Source organism: Coffea eugenioides, chromosome 1 (assembly GCF_003713205.1).
Source record: "Coffea eugenioides isolate CCC68of chromosome 1, Ceug_1.0, whole genome shotgun sequence".
Lineage (NCBI taxonomy): Eukaryota > Viridiplantae > Streptophyta > Magnoliopsida > Gentianales > Rubiaceae > Coffea > Coffea eugenioides.
This window is the reverse complement of record NC_040035.1, coordinates 44,348,628-44,361,486: the sequence shown is the minus strand read 5'-3', so window position 1 is coordinate 44,361,486 and position 12,859 is coordinate 44,348,628. Positions and strand designations below refer to the sequence as shown.

The following is a 12,859-nucleotide window of genomic DNA, read 5'->3' as shown; positions in this document are numbered from 1 at the left end:
AGGCTTGATGGTTCACGAACAATCTCAAGGTGCTAAAGTAGGTCAGCGTATATTATTACCTACTTCATTTATTGGAGGACCTCGAGATATGAAAAAGAGGTATATGGACGCTACGGCCTTGGTCCAAAAATTTGGAAGACTAGATTTATTTTTCACAATGACATGTAATCCTTCATGGCCAGATATTAAAGAAAACATACTGCCTACTGATAAAACGCAAAACAGAATTGACTTATGTACTCGGGTGTTTCATGCTAAATTGGAAATGTTAAAACAATAGCTTTTCAAGAAAGAAATTTTTGGTGAAGTTGCAGCGTATACTTATGTCATTGAGTTCAAAAAACGTGGCTTATCGCATGTTCACTTTCTTATTATTCTGAAACCAAATTCAAAGCTATACTCTGCTGATTCTTATGATCAAATTGTCTGCGCTAAACTACCAGATGAAAGTACACAGAAGCATTTGTTCAAAATGGTCCGCAGGCATATGATGCATGGACCTTGTGACAGCAAAAATCCCAACAATGTCTGCATGCAAAAAAGTCAAATTCTATAAGAATAAGTATCCAAAACAATGGGCAGATAGTACAACTCATGGAGAAAATGCTTATCCAATATACCGAAGAAGAAATGATGAAAAAGTAGTTATCGTCCGACGCAAAGAATTGGATAACAGATGGGTGGTACCATATAATCCATACCTATTAGCAAAGTTCAATTGTCATATCAATGTTGAGATCTATTCTACTATCAAAGTTGTCAAATACATGTTCAAATATATTTTCAAAGAACACGACAAAATCCATTTTCGAGTCAACTCAAATATTTCAGAGCAATACGTGGATGAAATTAAAGAATATCATACGGCAAGGTGGGTTTCTGGTATTGAAGCAATGTGGCGAATATATATATTTTCTCTCACTAAAATGCATCCTTCAGTTATGAACTTACAGTTACACTTAAAGAATTATCAATCTATGACTTTCAAGGACAATGAATATATCAGAGATGTTCTGGAAAATCAATTTAAGAAAATGACCATGTTAACACAGTTTTTCTATATAAATGCAACTGATGACTTAGCAAAAACCTTAAAATGCACATATAAAGAGTTTCCTGAACATTTCGTTTGGCATCCAGATAAGAGGTACTGGTCAGCAAGGAAACAAAAGATTGTATTGGGAGAATTGTTGCAGCTAATCCAAATGAAGAAGAGCGTTATTTTCTACGCCTGCAGTTAACAAATGTTAAGGGACCAACTTCATTTGATGATCTGAAAATGATAAATGGTAAATATGCAACTAGCTTTCAGGAAGCAATAATGCTCAGAGGATATTTTGAATCAAACAATGCACAAGAACAATGCCTTGAAGAAGTAGCTTTGTATCATATGCCACACAATTTCAGGAGATTTTTTGCCACATTATTAGTACACTTTCCGCCAGCAAATCCTAGACAGCTTTGGAAAAAATTTGAGGCATTCTTATCTGAAGATTTTTATCGTCGATCCGATATGCATTCTGATCAGATACGATTCAAAGTTCTTTGCAAAATAAGTAAGTTTTTACAATCAATGGTCAAGAATATCAATAGCTATAACTTAGTTCCACAAATTCTGAGGTTTAATGAAGCAGATAGAGAAACCAGGGGCACTATAAGTGAGACTGAGTTTATAGTGTCAGATGAAGATATTGCATCCATTAATCGACTAAATATGGAGCAGAAACTCGCAATCGACATTATTACAGCTTATGTATACAATAATCTGAAATGATCTTTCTTCTTAGATGGACCAGGAGGGATGGGCAAAATGTTTTTATATAAAGCTTTACTGGCTGATATCAGATCAAAAGGTTTCATTGCACTAGCTACAACATCCAGTGGAGTTGCAGCATCTATTCTTCCTGGAGGACGAACTGCCCATTCACGCTTCAAAATACCGATCAATATGGACATAAGCAATATGTGTACAGTTAGCAAACAGAGTGCATTAACAAGATTACTTCAACAGGCAAAGCTAACAATATGGGACGAAACTCCAATGAAGCACAGAATAGGAATCGAAGGAGAAGACAAACTACTGAGAGAGTTGATGGACACCGATGATCTTTTTGGAGGCAAAGTCATAGTTTTTAGGGGTGATTTTGGTCAAGTACTTCCAATTGTACTTCCAAAAGGATCGAAGCCCTATTTTTTAAACAGCACTCAACAAAAGGATAAAGAAGGGACGGCTCTAGAACAGGAAGGAGAAGCTAATTACGTTGAAAAGGAACAAGACACTGAAATAACCTCAGTCAACCAAGCAGAGGCATCCACAAAAAAGCTAGAGTGGATGACTGCTTGCTAACTTCACTGAAGCTAACTGAAAGTCCACCAAAGAAGCAACGCACTGCAAAATTAAGCGATGAAGACTAATCTCAATAAGCTTCTCACAAGAATTTCTGCTTTTGCCATAAATGGAATGCATGTGTAGTATGGACTCCATCTACACCTCTAATGTATGTATAATAACTTTTGTAAAAGACAACTAAGAAAATCACTTTATGTACTTATCTAACTCTTTTGATGGTAGATAAACTACCAACCGATCTAAACTGAAATTGGTTGGAGTAGGATCTACCAAAGACCGACTCTTTATAATATATATTTAAAGTGTTCTACTTACCGTTAAAATCCCTGCTCATGCTCCTTAGCTTCAAACTCCATAGCACTGCGAATTGCCTCTTCCTCCTCCCGCACTTCATCACGCATCCGTTCAGCAATCAACCTTAGAAATGACAGATTCCCATGAACACATAAGGCACGTTCAAGAATCGGTGTCCACTCAGAAACCTATAGAAACCCTTGAAAAGCTCATATATTTCATTCCTTACCGCTACAACATTAGCAGCTTCACGAATCCTACGATCAATAAAAGCATTCTCCAGACTTTCATTGTTAGAAACATGTCCCGGCCCCCATCAAGTGCCATCTGATTCACCAAATCTGGATAATTAATGATCCTGCACAATAGGCAAGCGAACACGATTATGCTCCATTTTCACAAAACACCAAACTTACCACACAAGTAGAAGCAAACTAACTCTCTGCTAACAAGCTTAAACTTATTAAAAAACTTTCAACTTTTACAAACACATTATGTCTGACCACTCTAATTTATAAAAAACTCTACTCAGTTAAAAACAAGAGTACTATACACATGTGAACAAAGAATCTAAGAGTACAAAAAAAAGACAAACAACCATTGACAATACACCTTTAGCAAAAAAGATATAGCCAGAAAAATTTGTAGCTTCACAAATATCTATACAAAAATTTCTAACACACAATAATGATAACTACATCCTCAGACAAATTCATTCCCTTGACCATTTATTCCTGATTCTTGGCTAGCATAATATTTTAAGCTTTCTCCTCATTTCACAATAGCTACCCCGTTTCTTCTTTTATCTTACAAATGCTCATTAGGCCACCACATCATTAATAACTTCATAAATGAAATAACTACTTTAATTATTTACAGTTCTAAACTACAATACGTATTTATTCCTATATTTTACAATTAACAACATAAATAAATAAACATAAATACATAAATACATACATATATATATATATATTTTAACTTTACATTCCAATGTATCAATTTTTGCTTAGTTCATTGAATCCATGAGTCCATTTTCACAACTTACTTCATTCCCTCACAAGTTCAAACAATAATTATCATACCAATTTCAAACCATTATTTTCTAAAACTCTTGTGTAAAATTTAATAATATCATTTAAAAGTTTTCACCATACTACCTTTTCAATTTTCACCCCTAATTCTTTCAAATATTTACTTTTACCATTCAATTCATGATCAAATTTTTTATAATAAGTCCAACAAAACAAAACAACCCCCAGGCACCCCCCGCGCCTTGCCCAGCAAGACCACCTAGTATATATATATATATGATTCTCTTTTCAAGATTTCTGTCGTTCCTGAAAACTCAACACTGTTAGTTTTGGAAAATAGACCTATATACCGAGTCATTATCTGGTTGATAAAAACAATATCCAAATTTAATAATTTATGCAAACATCTATGATACGGCCTTGCAAAAACCTAATACCTCCTGTTGCTAAAATAATAATTATTATTGTTATTGTTATTATTATAAAAAGGTCCTCAGTTAGAGTCATTGAAGTGAAAATTGCATAATCCTGCATCTTAAACTTAAAAAAAAATTCTTCTCCTTAACCCTTATTTAAATGCTGAAAGTGAGCCTATAAAATGTTAGCGTCTGTAATGGTAGAACCTTTTCTATGGTAAAAGAAGTCGCCTTTTTTACAGCCAAACTAGTTGCACAGCAATGGAAGCACGTTTTACAACTCTGACAGAGTTTTTTACAATGAATAGACGACTGCTCAATGTGAATTAGCTATTTTTTGGTATTTTTTAAAAATTTTACTGTAGTAATGTAAATGAAAAATTTTTATAATAAATTTTTTTAAAAATATTTGATATATTGTATGGATGAGATATTTTTTAAGTTATTTTTATTTATGTATTACTATAGCATTATATTTGAAAAACTTATTTTTGAAAAAATAGCCAATTCTAGTCCTAGTAAATTAATCAATAGAGAGAGAAAAAAAAAGGAATCCAATTATTTGAATTATCTGTAAAATGTCATTAACTAATTTCTTATGGGTTTAATTGGACATTTAAATTGACATTCAACACTGTTGATATACAAGGAGCTGATTGTTTTTAATACTGGTAGTGTTTTAACTTTTCACAGATCATTTAAAAAAAAAAATTTTTTTGTCCATTGGTACTTCATAAAAAAAAATCCCAAAAAAATTGTAAGGTACCTGCCTGCTCTATCTCTCCGAAGGCGTATAAGAACTTGTTCTTTGTCTCAGGAAAATAAAAATAAAAATAATAGGAACTGTGATTCATCATCCTCTTCTCACCATAGCCTGGCTGCTGCGAGCGTCACCAAAGACTTCGATTCGTAGATTCCGATAACCGAAAAAAAAAGAAAAAGAAGCAGCCTCCTCAGATTCTGGAAGTTGCATTTCATTTTAACAATTTGGCCCTGGTGGGCGAGGCGGCGACCATGTCAAAAGTTGTTCATCTTCTCTTGTTAATGTTCGCTTCTTTTTTCCTGTTAAATCCGATAATCAACAGTAAAGCCGAGGTTATAACCCTAACAGCTGATACCTTCAATGACAAGGTAACACCTTGACTTTTCTAGCTCTTATGTATTTCGGCAAGCTCACTTGATTTGTTTACTCTTTAATTGAAGATCTCAGATCAATTATAAAGTTCTAGTCTTTGATACGTAGATGAGATGCAATTTTTGGTATTCTTTTCTAACAACTTCCGGGTTCTTGAGCAGCTGAATGTGGCATCCGGTGTATGTTTGTAATTCTAATCCAGTATATAGTAGTATTGAATGCAGAAAACGAATCATGGTCAATTTTAAAACGTTTGTGGGTATGTTTTCCTTCGGGGGTTTTGTTCAATTGTACGTCTAACAACAATGGGCGATGGTTAAGCGGAACTCATGAGCTGTTAATATCTGCAAGTCTGAAATTTTTTATACGTATGAGTTTGTGAAATTTATGGCTTATTAGTCTCCTATGATAATCCGGTAATTTCTCGGTTTGACCTAGAACCAACTCAGATTTCATAAGCCTCAGAGATTGAAATGCAGGAAAATGAGCAGTAGAGATTTCCTTTCCGTTGGATCCTTTCTTCTCTCTTTTGGCCTTTCTTGTGGTTTCTTAAACTCTGTGGCTAAATGGGCATGTAATTCTAGCTTAATTTCATGCTTAGTTGATTCTTTTCCTGGGATACCATACTCTTGTTATTCTCATCAGTTGAAATGGATACTGCTTGGCATGGAAGTTGAAATTTTCTGCTTTCAGGAGTTATCCAATTAGTTATCGCTGTACTACTTTTTGCCTACTAAATGTTCTTGTTTGGCAGCTGGTTACATGTTTTAGCCCCGTATATGCATGTCTCTTAAGTTTGTTCCATTCAGGTGAACGAGAAAGACACTGCTTGGTTTGTGCAATTTTGTGTTCCTTGGTGTAAGCACTGGTAAAGTTCTTTTGAATCTGCTACATTCTTTAGTTTGTGATCAATGCATTCTGCCAATGAGTTCATTTGACAGTAACTATTGAATTCTTTTGTAGTAAAAACCTCGGGACGCTGTGGGAGGATCTGGGGAAAGCAATGGAAGGAGAAGACGAGATAGAGATTGGACAAGTTGACTGTGGTACGAACAAAGAGATATGCAATAAAGTTGACATTCATTCATATCCCACATTCAAGCTCTTCTACAATGGAGAGGAAGCTGCAAAATATAAAGGTACAAACTTCTCTACACAAGATAACTTTCTTTCTACATACTAATCAACGAGCTTCTGTGCATGCTTTCGTGTAAATCTTTGACTTCAAGCACACAAACCTTTCATAATTGTGTTTTCTTTTCGTTTTTAAGCCTTCTCTGGCTGATAATTTTGTATATTGATGAATAAGCTTGGCAATACCTAAAACTTCTACCAAGACAAAAGTCTTTAAAAGTAGGTTTGAGCCTCTCCATTATATTACAGTGCTTGAACTATGAATAATGTTTTACTAAAGGGAGAAGCCTAAAGTAACACAGTGAAGCTAAAATGAAAAAATGGTTGCCTTCCAAGTTTTCCTCTTTTAATGGAAAACTTGCTTTTTTCCCCCCTTTAGAAGATGCAATCATGCCGTATTAGCCAGGTAGCAGCATAACCTACAGGAACTTCAGGACTCTGGTGGGAGTTAGAGCCAAGATTAGGAAGAGAGCAATTTTGATCTAGGTGTTCGGGCTATTCTTGAATTTCACAAGTCTAGGCAAACCAAAATACCTCCTTTGCAGACACGGACTTTTTGAGTTTCTATTGTGGTAGATTTGGATGTTGGCCCTGTTGATATGGTGAACAAGGACAGAAGACTGTATATTGAGATCTGGAAATACAGAGAGGAGATTATAGGCTATTTACTATTCTTTTGTGGAGCTAAAACTTCTTAGCCATGCTTAGAAAACATTCAAATTATCACATTAAACACCAAAGCTACCTTCCTTCAGATCATGAGATGTCCAAAAGGCTCATCCACCCTTTTTCACATAATTAGAAGCTTATATGTTAATTGCAAATCTTTGTAAGCTGTTTGATGGTCGATAGTATCCTTGAATTGTAATGTCAAGTACCTTCTATCTTCCGAATAATTGGAAGATACCGAAAATTGTGTTCGGTAAGATAATGAGTTACACTTGAAATGGTTTTCCTGTGTAGCCTAATACGTATGGCGTACTTTTCAATGTTTATTGGGTTAAGTTGAAAAAAGTGCCATAACCCCCCCCCCCCCCCCCAAAAAACACACACCAAAAACCCGGGGTGCCTCCAAAAAACCAAGATGAAAATTTAAGAAAAAAGGAGGAGAAGGAGCCCACCGTAAATATAAGGAGATTAGGTACTTTATAATAAGAATAAAATTCAACATGGTGGTGTCTGTTGTGCTTAATCATCATTTCTTTTTAGAACTGCTAGGCCGATAAGTACAGCTTACCTTAAGTAGTTGTGATAAAGGTAGAGAAGTATCAAGCGGAATCTGACACCTCATTTGCCTCAAAACCAATATGTTATCCCATTTTGTGCAGATAAGGATTCTATTTTTCAAGTTCTCAAATATGTTCTTGGTTCCAAGTCCTAGTTCAGAAATTGCCATAACAAGGTTTTTGTGATAATAATGGAAAAGTTCCTGCATGCTGGGAATAAGGAGCTTAAAATGAACAGAACATTAGAATTATGCCATTGTCTTTCGTCTTATTCACCTTAAATGGTATCCAGAACAAACCACTTTGTTGGTACTGGCCATTGTTTCCTGATGAAAATTAACTGTCCATATTTTCTGGTTGGTCTTGTTGGTTAATAAAACTAGAGCCTATATATCTATCAGTTCATGTGGAAAACAAAGTTGACTAATTTCCTGTAAGCATGATCTTTTCTTCATTTTTGCTCATTTCTGCTGATGTACATCTTTACTCTCTAGAAATGTTTTCAACGAAGTTCAGGGCTGGCATTGGTGGGGGTCATCTGTCATCAATTGGTTTTTTGTTCGATCTTCTGAAAATTCTTTGGGAAATTTGCTCCTAGTCAGGTTATCAGCTTCTAATTGCTTCATGTCACTTTAAAATTCCCAAATTTGTTTGTTTATGCTTTCTATGCAACATAACGACATGTGGACTAAGAGATCAAGTGTCACATATCATCCTGACATTTAAAGTCAAGTCAGCTTGTTTTCAAGCGGTGACACATGTATGGGCTCCTATAATCTTTCTACAACAAGCTAAGTTCATTTTATCTGATGCATTTTCCCCCAGTTATGGAATTGGAGTTGTTTGTTCTATTCTTTGTTGTTAATTTCTTCTGGGGCAAAAGACGTAATTACCACGGTGGCTGAAATTAAAACTGATTTGCTATATTGGTGCACAATAGGAGCAAGGGATGTGGAATCACTAAGACTATTTGCTGTAGAGGAAACAGAAAAGGCAGCAACAAAGGCGCAACTTGACAGCGATCAGGAGCTGTAGTTATTGAACGGGTAATACTTTATAGCAATATATCATTCGGCTGCACAAGTTGCAAAACCTACCATGATGATTTACTTTGCAAATTGGTAGTTGTATTTGACAGCACATGCTTGTTTATGATCCAACATTTTTTCCTGATACATGGTTGCATTCCATGCAGTTTTGCAGCTTTCACGAGGAAAAGCATTTTGGCTTTGGGGAATATTCAGCAGGACAGGAAATTTCTAGTCAAGCTGATTGAGAAAAACTCGTATACTTGGTTTATGGTCGCTCTGTTTTTCGTCATCAGTTACACGGTTATTTCCTCTGCAAGATCCTATTAGAATTCGATGGTTGTAACTTTGTTGTTAGAACCATTGGGTATAGAGTTACTTTTTATATTTCCATCAAGATTACAAATCTTTATAAGGTTCTATATTCATGTTTGACTCTGCCTGAAAGTTGCAAAAAGGGTTCACCGTTTTTCTCAGGTAACATAGTCCAATTCTCTGCTTACTCAAACGGGCCTTCACTCTCGTACTATCTATTTGACCAAGAGAATCAAGAATTTAGTCGGATGTCAGTATAATCTGGATTTGCTCCTTTACTTGAAAGAGTACATGTACCATAGGTTAAATCCTTCGTGCTTAAGATGACAATTTTGACACATCAAAATTGCAAAAAGAAGAGAAATAGATACGTGAGCATTGAAGGCTCGTGGCCCTCTCGTGCTTGTAGAAGAGACTATGATGTGGTGTTAATTTGAGCAAAATTTTCTGTTGTACGGTAATTAAGAAATCAACCACCTTTGACGCACAAAACTGCCAAGAAGTGCCTCGTGTTTCAATTGTCTACTACTCTTGTAGCTTGAATGATGGCTTGTATACGTTACCGTTGTAAAGCTATCTGAATATGGCGCCATCGCAAGTGAGAATCGGTTGGACTTAAAAGTTGCGAGACAGTGAACATGGTAAGATAACGAGAAAACAGCAGCTTGATTGCATCCTTTTTGGCGTAGTAAAAACCAACCCAATTTGCTAACCATTACATATGATCTGTAGAACTACAAATTTTCATTCTTCCAATCTGCTGACAATTACCGATAGGGTACATACTGACGTCATAACCTTATTGAGTTAATTCAAATGATATATAATCTATACAATATGTTGTAAACCCCTAGAAGAATAATGATGAAATAATCAGAGATCCACCCCTTTTAGGCTTTTAAATTGTAGAAAGTGCAAGAAGGATGCACTTGTTAGTTCTAACAAGAAAGAACGATGATTTGTACCTAGTAAAGTGGCCAAGCAGCTATGCATAATTAAAACTATGATGCCATGAGACAAAGGAAAGACTAAAAGCTTCTTACACCTTGGAACAAGTGCAATCATCTCAGAATATAAGCAGAAAGCAAAAATTTCACGAATTATAGTAGTATATTATCCTTGGAAGGCAAACCACAAAACTCTTGAGCTGCCTGGAATTATAGTAATATATTCCAAAGCACCTCAAACCACAAACATCCAAAAGCAGAAATCACAAAGACTCAGTTCTGTAGGATCTGCCACCGTCTGTCAAGCACCCAATTCTGAGAGAGGCTAACCAGCATACAGGGCAGAAAACTACGACACAACAAATAACACATAGACAAAACTACTGAAGCAGCACTCGAAAAGTTTGCATGACACGATTTATTGTAGTAGTAGATTTCATTTGAGGGCCGACCAGCATGAACCTGCACGGTTCATTTGGCACCCTTCTTAGCAGCAGCCTTGGTGACCTTGGCACCAGTAGGATCCTTCTTGTCAACAGCCTTGATAACACCAACAGCAACAGTTTGTCGCATGTCCCTAACAGCAAAACGACCAAGGGGAGGGTACTCTGAGAAAGTTTCAACCACCATGGGCTTGGTGGGAATCATCTTCACAAAACCAGCATCACCATTCTTCAAGAACTTGGGCTCCTTCTCAAGCTCCTTGCCAGATCGCCTGTCAATCTTGGTCACGATCTCAGAGAACTTGACAGCAATGTGAGAAGTGTGGCAATCAAGGACAGGGGCATATCCATTGCCAATTTGGCCTGGGTGGTTCATGATGATGACCTGGGAGGTAAAGCTGGAAGCTCCCTTGGCTGGGTCATCCTTGGAGTTGGAAGCAACAAAACCACGCTTGAGATCCTTCACAGCAACGTTCTTCACATTGAAACCAACATTGTCACCAGGAAGTGCCTCTTGAAGAGCTTCATGGTGCATCTCAACAGACTTAACTTCAGTTGTCAGACCAGTTGGACCAAAGGTCACAACCATACCAGGCTTGAGAACACCTGTTTCAACACGTCCCACGGGGACAGTTCCAATGCCACCAATCTTGTACACATCCTGAAGTGGGAGACGGAGTGGCTTGTCTGTAGGCCTCTTGGGCTCCTGGATCTGGTCAAGAGCCTCAAGGAGGGTTGGGCCCTTGTACCAGTCAAGATTGGTAGACCTCTCAATCATGTTGTCTCCCTCAAATCCAGAGATAGGGACGAAGTTTATTTTGTCAGGATTATATCCGACCTTCTTCAAGTATGAAGACACTTCCTTCACAATTTCATCATAACGTGCCTTGGAGTACTTGGGAGTGGTGGCATCCATCTAGACAACAAAAAAGATTGAAGAGAAGTTAGAGATAAACAAAAAGCCTGCAGTATTTGTGTTTGATATTAAAACCCCAGGAGCTCACCTTGTTGCAGCAGCAAATCATTTGCTTGACACCAAGGGTGAAAGCAAGCAAAGCATGCTCACGGGTCTGACCGTCCTTAGAAATACCAGCTTCAAAACCACCAGTGGTGGAGTCAATGATAAGGACAGCACAATCAGCCTGAGAAGTACCAGTAATCATGTTCTTGATAAAGTCGCGATGTCCAGGAGCATCAATGACAGTGCAGTAGTACTTTGTGGTCTCAAACTTCCACAAGGCAATATCAATGGTGATACCACGTTCACGCTCAGCCTTGAGCTTGTCAAGCACCCAAGCATACTTGAATGACCTCTTGTTCATTTCAGCAGCTTCTTTCTCAAACCTCTCAATCACACGCTTGTCAATTCCTCCAAGCTTGTAGATCAAGTGACCAGTAGTGGTCGACTTCCCAGAGTCGACATGACCAATGACCACAATGTTGATATGAACCTTTTCCTTACCCATTCTGAAGTGCTAAAAATCTGAAAACTAAACACAGTAAATACTTTTATCAGCTAACATTCAAAATCCAAAAGAATTTGACTGAAAACATAACATGGAGTACATATACATTAGATGCAACTTTAATCATGAAAATCTCCCTCAAACCATTATAGCAAGCATGTCACACTATAAATTTCTAAAACATGTAAAGTTATAGATCCAAATAAAAACTCCTATGTAACTGATCGCAAACAATTTACTATATACGAGCATGACAGATCAAAAAGCAACCAATATCTCAAAACATAAACATGACTCGGAAAATAAAACGACAAACAGAAAGCAACCAAAAACTGATCCACTTCCCAAACGAATAAATCAGGTCGGATAGATATATCAATCTTCTCACCATCGAGTGATTGACCAACAAGAGCGCATACACCAGACAATTGACGCCCGTGAACAAAAATTAACTCCACGTGAATGAATCACAAAACGACAGATTCACACAATTCATCAAAGAAAATAAACCCATAGAGCATTGAATTTTCACATGCATTGATTTTAATCATACAACAGTAATCAACAGCTCGACAAATCAACATCCATAGGATCAAGAAAAAATCGGCTGTATTAAAGCTTATAAAAAAACGAAAAAAATCAGGCAAAACTAAGGCAAAAAAAAATCTACAAAATAGTCATAAACTAAAAGAATTAACATGCATCGATTCCTAAATTCATTTAGGAAGAATTCTAGCATTTGTGAACATCTACTGAGAGTACAAAAGCTCGTAGACATGCATAATCAACAAAATTACGGCAAAAAAATGCTGAAATAAACGAGATATGAGCACAGATCTAACCTTCTCGAAGACAGTAGGCGAGAGAGAGCTGCCGCAGAGAGTCGAAAAAATTAACGGAAACAAAAGAGAAGGTAGGGTTTGAGGGGTTTTCTTTGAGTTTTTATAGGCAAAAAAGGATGCGAGCCTGGTCTAGGGCTTCTTTGGGCCCTGTTTGACGAAAATACCCTTGTATTTTTGTTAATGGCGGCGTTTCTTGGAGAGGAGGCAATGGAGCCCCGAGCAAAACGCA

General features: G+C 36.8%; 2 protein-coding genes and 1 long non-coding RNA gene across 4 annotated transcripts; 1 reads left to right on the top strand and 2 right to left on the bottom strand.

The window, feature by feature from the left end:
• Nucleotides 1-4,889: 4,889 nt before the first annotated feature.
• On the top strand, nt 4,890-9,098 carry LOC113764830 (protein disulfide-isomerase 5-1). Its single transcript, XM_027308845.1, has 5 exons — nt 4,890-5,225; nt 6,039-6,097; nt 6,193-6,368; nt 8,530-8,635; nt 8,785-9,098. Exons 1-4 carry the CDS (start codon nt 5,109-5,111, stop codon nt 8,622-8,624), a joined length of 447 nt encoding a protein of 148 aa, XP_027164646.1. The 5' UTR covers nt 4,890-5,108; the 3' UTR covers nt 8,625-8,635; nt 8,785-9,098.
• Nucleotides 9,099-9,794: 696 nt separating this feature from the next.
• On the bottom strand, nt 9,795-10,262 carry LOC113764838. The gene is made up of 2 exons (XR_003467693.1): nt 9,978-10,262; nt 9,795-9,897 (listed from the first exon to the last, which is right to left on the bottom strand). It is a non-coding gene; the product is annotated as an uncharacterized LOC113764838 (long non-coding RNA).
• Nucleotides 10,263-12,859, bottom strand: LOC113764796 (elongation factor 1-alpha). 2 transcript variants are annotated; one of them, XM_027308807.1, is made up of 3 exons: nt 12,631-12,859; nt 11,327-11,805; nt 10,263-11,238 (listed from the first exon to the last, which is right to left on the bottom strand). In XM_027308807.1, the coding sequence occupies exons 2-3, from the start codon at nt 11,786-11,788 to the stop codon at nt 10,351-10,353; spliced, it is 1,350 nt and encodes a 449-aa protein (XP_027164608.1). In that variant the 5' UTR covers nt 11,789-11,805; nt 12,631-12,859; the 3' UTR covers nt 10,263-10,350. The 2 variants fall into 2 exon arrangements, with proteins under 2 accessions (XP_027164608.1, XP_027164600.1); XM_027308799.1 differs by having other exon boundaries at nt 11,327-11,812; nt 12,631-12,858.

Coding starts and splice junctions, on each gene's coding strand:
- LOC113764830 (XM_027308845.1), top strand. CDS start 5,109: ATGTCAAAAGTTGTTCATCTTCTCTTGTTAATGTTCGCTTCTTTTTTC. Junction 5,226..6,038: donor CTGATACCTTCAATGACAAG/GTAACACCTTGA, acceptor TGTTCCATTCAG/GTGAACGAGAAAGACACTGC. Junction 6,369..8,529: donor GGAAGCTGCAAAATATAAAG/GTACAAACTTCT, acceptor GGTGCACAATAG/GAGCAAGGGATGTGGAATCA.
- LOC113764796 (XM_027308807.1), bottom strand. CDS start 11,788: ATGGGTAAGGAAAAGGTTCATATCAACATTGTGGTCATTGGTCATGTC. Junction 11,239..11,326: donor TGATTTGCTGCTGCAACAAG/GTGAGCTCCTGG, acceptor TTTGTTGTCTAG/ATGGATGCCACCACTCCCAA.